Source organism: Pleurodeles waltl, chromosome 11 (assembly GCF_031143425.1).
Source record: "Pleurodeles waltl isolate 20211129_DDA chromosome 11, aPleWal1.hap1.20221129, whole genome shotgun sequence".
NCBI lineage: Eukaryota > Metazoa > Chordata > Amphibia > Caudata > Salamandridae > Pleurodeles > Pleurodeles waltl.
In genome coordinates, this window is record NC_090450.1 from 430,485,945 (window position 1) to 430,492,411 (window position 6,467).

The 6,467-nt window shown below is 46.5% G+C and overlaps 1 protein-coding gene across 1 annotated transcript in view; it reads right to left on the reverse strand.

Moving 5' to 3' along the window:
* Positions 1–3,942, reverse strand: part of RBP1 (retinol binding protein 1) — a 134,938-nt gene extending 130,996 nt beyond the window's left edge. The window contains exon 1 of the mRNA XM_069213792.1: positions 3,366–3,942. Coding sequence (XP_069069893.1) covers positions 3,366–3,438 — 73 coding nt within the window. The 5' untranslated portion in view covers positions 3,439–3,942. The remainder of the gene's footprint in view (positions 1–3,365) is intronic.
* Between the last annotated feature and the right edge of the window lie 2,525 nt (positions 3,943–6,467).

Sequence of the window (6,467 nt, forward strand, 5' to 3'; positions counted from 1 at the left end):
ATCGCCACATGTAAGTTGCAACTTAGAAGTAAATGTGGGAGGAAACAGGGGAAGTAGTGGAAAAATGGGTAACGTCTTCTACAAAATGGACGATTATAGGGAGGAGTATGATAGGGTTTAAGAAAGCATAAGGAGGTGTTTAAAGAGGGACATGATAACAAACACCCACCCACAAAAGAAGAAGCCCATTAATATTGCCAAACTACATTTTCAAAGTTAATAAAGTCAAACAGGACCTGCAACGCAATCAAATAGAAAATAATGGTGTCACAGACTTAAAATAGAAACCCATAGCAAAAAATGTTAAAATAAAAAGTTGTTAAATTTCATTTATTTTTTAAAAAACAATAACTCAAAATTAATTAAATGTGTGTATAAAAAAAAAAAGTATTTTATTAAAACATATTTTAATACCCTTTTTTAAAAAAATTAAATGTAATATATTTATATGGGATAATGTTTCAGTACCAGTGGCTCGCACTGTATGGTGTTGGACTTACTCCAGGCCAGAGTTGGAGATTGTTTACAACTGTTTTGAGATTTTTGTTCCCTGTAGTCATTTTAGAAGTGCAGTTTGTTAATAAGAATAGGCTCTCTGTTATGGGTCGGTGCATGTCCCTGCCTAATCCCCTCTCAAAACCTCCCTGAACCACTTCTTACCCCCCCCAAATCCTAGCTATTTAGACATAATTTTGCCCCATTTTTGCAGCCACTATCACCGTCCCTCCCACATTTACTAAAGTAACATATAAATATGTGTTAGGAGATCGCTGCAGTCGGGCAGAGGTTTGCAACACAATCTTCCTGATCTTTCCTTCAAAATCATCCTTCGCTGAGCCCACTTGCTCATTTTGCTTTTTCCTGGTAGGAGAAAGGGACGAAGTAGAGGAGGTATTTCCCAGATAGTGCTCCTCTTTCTATCATGTTTGCCCATCCTGAATAGTACGTTTATAATTATCCCAGCCAGCTGAGCACATTCCGTGAAAACACACTATACCAACGGGTAAGTCCACATTAAATAAAGAAAATGAACGCTCAACCATGTGCTGCAAGCTCTCCTCTGCAATACAGGTGTGAACCACAGGTCGTAATTGGTTCTTGTGAGACCACACCACTGAATAATCCACGCATGCCTGACTTTTGCCGATTGGACATCAAATTATCCCAAACAACCACTTCAGGGGCAAATGTAGGTTCTTAGGATTCTTTTCAACTTCCTCCATAGATAAACTCCCACAAAAGGAAACATCCTTCATACTGCAAGGCAACTTCCTCTTCTCAATGAATGTTCAAACAGGTAGCACAACCTGTCTCTCCTTGATGCCAGCACAGAAAGATCCTGTGTATGCCCCATGCAGGTCTAGGCCCAATAGGCACCCTACTTCCTGTCCCTGTCATGAGGAAAGACAAAGAAACAGGAAGAACTTCTGGAGAGGAATCTCTTTATTGCACCCACAGAGTGGGCAGAGTTTGAAAGTATTTACTGCTTGTTTCTCCTGCAAGAGATGGAGAAATCTCTTAAAGTAATTGCTGGGCCAAGGATAAGAGAAGCTGAGATAAAGCGTGTCCTCTACCTTCAACCGACGTCAATTAAAAGCACATTTCTAGTTAGTGTACATAGGGTACCCCTCTGCCAGCATGGACTGCGGAAGTCTGTGTGGAATGTTTCACCATATACATACAACATTTACTTGAAAATACTAGCTGTAGAGCCTGGACGCTAACCCAAGCGCTAACACCGAATGTAGATAGCTCTACTGCATCTGTTGTGTATGGCTGTTTTTCCTTTCAGGTCTGCCTTTCTTCCTAGAGACCATTGCAGCTTGTAACCTGTTGTCTGATCTGGACTCACTTGACTCTTGCACATTAAGTACTATAACTATAATGTTGATCTCATGGCAAAGAGGGTAATGGTTGGGCTGTTTTGGGGCCAGGAGGGGCCTAGGCCAGAAGCTATGCCCTTCTTGGGCTCTCTGATCCCTCCCTTCACCCTCTCCCTTGCCAAAGCCCTTATTTCTAGACAAACTACATTCCTTCAACAGATTCTGCTGATGAACACCTGCGCCAATTCTTGGCTTCCTGAATCTCATCCAGTCCAACTCTCACCACCTTGGTGGGCCTATATGCCGTGGGAGTCTGTGGATTTCCTTCAGTGGCACTGCATAGCTTCTGGGTGGATACCATAGATCTTTTTATTGACTGCAGTTCCAGTGCACATCCTGAGCTGCTCCATTCACCATCTCAGGGTGGGACCCAATAGATAGTTTTCTAAGGTGCATGCAGACTTCCTTGAGTGCCACCTTATACCACAGTCACAAGATGGGGGGGTTCATAGGCCCATACATGCCCACATTTTAACACTGGAAAGAGAAAGATTTTGAATTCTAAAATTTTTATCAGGGTACTTTATTTTCTACATTGCCACACATGGAAGTAAAGACAATTTTAGGCAGGAGATATCTGCAATGTAGCAATTTTTTGGCTTAAAAATATTGAGTCTCCCACCTGAATCGGGTCTGTTGGCACGTATGTTTGCTGTTTTACTCACCTGGTTGCATTATCAACCAAACAAGGAAGCGATAGCACATCCCACCTGCTACTCTTTGCAATCAGGTGTGAATAATAAATGCTGCACGAAGCGCTGACATACCCATGTTAAAGATAGGTGAGCAAACCAGCAGCATCAAGTTCACTGCGACACGGACAAAAAACACGTCTCCAACCAAATATACAGATCTGTCTGTCAGTCAGCGCGCATTAAAAGTCACAATAATGACAAGTGCTCGCTACACTAATGTTTTATAACACTACATAGGTAACACATGCTACATTAGAATATGGGTCGTAGGGTAGCGTCTACTGCACCAGTGTTTAGTACGCCTACTGGCGTCGAAGAACCTGTCTAAAGTTTTTAGAAGGGTGCCTGTAACTTCTATATTTTTAAATTTAGAGACAGATTATTTTGAGCACTGCCGTTGAGATGATAGCGTCCTCAGCATTATTTAGGCTGAGTTGGTAGAAGACGAAACCATTTCGTCCTTAGTTTTAATAGAGGTTCACTTTCTAAACCAAGCAGCCAAATGCTATTTCAACGTATCGTGGCTACATTTATGTATTTAGGGGGAAACTATACGCCCAGCACAGCATCTCTACTGTTGAACTCCAAAAACGTAAGGTTGTATCCAAATAATTTTTGTTTTCATAAATTCTTAGGGGGTACATCTAGACGTTATAGACCTTCTAATACTACAAAATGAAATACAATGAAGCTTTATCTTTGAAGTTGCAAGAAACAGACGTTGTAGCTGTGTTCAGCACCCTAGGCGCTCGCGGTATTGTTGTTAGCGCAGACCACCCCGCCTTACCTAGTGCTTTCAGATACTCCTCGAAGTTGTCATTGCTAACCATCTTCCAGTAGCCATTGAAGTCTGTAGGCATCGTTGAGGGCTGGAGCGAAATGGCCGCAGTCACAGGCAAATTATGTTTAACGGATGAGGTAAATTGTGAAGCAGGTTCGCAAACACTCAAAACCCGAGGGGTTAGGATATCGGAGCCCAGGCCAACGGGAACGTAGAACTGCAGGGGGCCAGGCACCGGGAGTTCGTAGTGTATAGATAAACTCGTGGGAGAGTAAGAGGCTAAGTAGGGGACGCAGGCTCGCCGGGGAGTAAGAAACCCTGGATGCGGAATCACGGATCAAAAATACTGATCACAGGGGTGTTCGAAGTACAAAATGTCAGGCTCCTGAGTGGAGCCTAGGTTGGCGGCGGGTAGCGGTCTAATTAGAAGCGGAAGTAGAAAGCAAGGCGAGCTCAGGATTCTTCTGCTCGGTGCTCAGCTCTGCCGCTCCTTGCAGGCAGCTATCTGGCTTCTTATATGTGTGCCCCCCTAATCCGACCCGCTTGGCTTTGTTTATTCCTGTTCGCTGACTAAACTGAATACTTGGCCTCTCAGAGATAGCGCTAGGCAACCAGCCTAAAAAAAGTGGGATTTAACTGTTTCTTGTCTGACGTCCTTGGGATGTGGTGTTACGGCCAGAGAGGGACCGACTCTGGAATTGAGGCACAAAGGTTCGATTCTCGTTGTAAGCATCCTGTCATTTGAGGCAAACCACTTACTCTCTCTGTACGTTAACAGAAACAAAACAAGCATTTGCAATGCAACAGGCCTCGCATTTGCTTGAGTTAGAGCTCTTGGCGTTGTAAATTCATAACTAGACTTTTCTTTCCACATAACGGCTGCGCATGAATACCTCTCGTAGACACCTTCAACAAATGACCTTGTGAAACAGTCTCCCAACTAGATTGTACTTAATTTAAAAGCACACAATTCGTGCCATGCATAGGTGTGACTGCAAGTGGTGTATTATTATGCACTGGTACTTTTCCCATCATGCTTTGCAACTGGTTATATACAACACCAATAGGATCGAACGAATAAGCACAGCTGAGGAATACTATTTTCTCCGTTTTCTTTCAATTGTGTTTCGCTCTTGGAAAGCAGGACAAAACAAAGCCTCTGGTGTGATGTTTGAAAGGTGAACATACAGCTTACATAAACCGAAGCACTTCAGTATTTAAAATGTTACCACGTTTACTGTTGTAATTGAGACAACGTTCTGGAGATTTATTAACAAATTTAATACACTATTGTCTCTCACTTCTGCCGAGATTGAGGTGTATAGCTGGAGAAAAATAAAGCTGCAGCCAGTCAGACTTTTTGTCTGTACGTGCCAGTACTGGCACTCAATAGATATCCATGTACATTCTTGTATTTAGCGAGGAAATAACTGAATGTCAACAGTGTCAGTGGTATAATAATAATTTCCTAACTGACTTGCAGGCCCCTGAAAATGTAGCTGGCCACGTAGCACGCAGGGCGACAATCAATCAGTAAATTTCTAAAGCGCGCTACGTACCCGTGAGGGTTTCAAGGTGCTGAGGGGAGGGGTAGCTGCTATTGGTCGAAGAGCCAGGTCTTGAGTAGTCTCCTGAAGGTGAGGAGGTCCTGGGTCTGGCGCAGGGGGGTCGGGAGGGAGTTCCAGGTCTTGGCGGCGAGGTAGGAGAAGGATCTGTCGCCGGAGGTCTTGCGCTGGAATCGGGGAACGATGGCGAGGGAGAGGTTGGCAGAGCGGAGTTGGCGGGAGGGGACGTAGAAGTTGAGTCTGTTGTTCAGGTAGGCAGGTCCGGAGTTGTGGAGTGCTTTGAGCGCGTGGGTGAGGAGTTTAAAGGTGATCCTCTTGTCCACGGGGAGCCAGTGGAGGTCCTTCAGGTGGTGGGAGATGTGGCATCGGCGGGGTACGTCGAGGATCAGGCGGGTGGAGGCGTTCTGGAATCGTTGGATGTCTTTTGCTGGGATGCCTGTGTAGAGTGCGTTGCCGTAGTCAAGTCTGCTACTGACGAGGGCCTGGGTCACTGTTTTTCTGGTTTCTGTCGGGATCCACTTGTAGATTCTACGGAGCATGCGGAGGGTGTTGAAGCAGGAGGAGGAGACTGCGTTGACCTGTTTGGACATGGTGAGAGCAGAGTCGAGGATGAAGCCGAGGTTGCGTGCGTGGTTGGCTGGTGTAGGGGGGGTCCCAGTGCGGTGGGCCACCAGGAGTCGTCCCAGGCCGAGGGGGTGCGTCCGAGGATGAGGACCTCCGTCTTGTCGGAGTTTAATTTCAGGCGGCTGTTTCTCATCCACTCGGTGATGGATTTCAGTCCCTCATGGAGGTTGGCTTTGGCGGTGTGTGGGTCTTTGGTGAGGGAGAGGATGAGCTGGGTGTCGTCGGCGTAGGAGAGAAAGCTGAGGTTGTGCTGACGGGCCAGTTGTGCGAGGGGTGCCATGTAGACGTTGAACAGTGTCGGGCTTAGCGAGGAGCCTTGGGGGATGCCGCAGGTGAGGTTAGTGGCTTCGGAGCGGAAGGGTGGGAGACAGACTCTCTGGGTTCTGCCGGAGAGGAATGAGGCGATCCAGTTGAGGGCTTTGTCTTGTATTCCGGCTTCGTGGAGGCATGTTAGTAGGTGCGGTGGCAGACCATATCAAAGGCAGCGGAGAGGTCTAGGAGGATGAGGGCTGAAGTTTCGGCGTTGTCCATTTGCTGTCTGATGTCATCTGTGGCGGCGAGGAGCGCAGTCTCGGTGCTGTGATTGTGTCTGAAGCCGGATTGGGAGGGGTCCAGGATGGAGTTGTCCTCGAGGTAGTGGGTGAGCTGGGCGTTGACGATCTTCTCGATGACCTTTGCTGGGAAGGGGAGGAGGGAGATCGGGCAGAAGTTTTTAAGGTCGTTGAGGTCAGCCTTGGGTTTCTTGAGGAGGGCTTGGATGTCGGCGTGCTTCCAGCTGTCCGGGAAAGTCGCGTTATCGAAGGACAGGTTGATGATCTTTCGAAGTTGGGGGGCGATGATGGAGTCGTCTTTGTTGTAGACGTGGTGTGGGCCGGGGTCTGAGGGGGATCCTGAATGGATGGAGTTCATGATCTTTCGA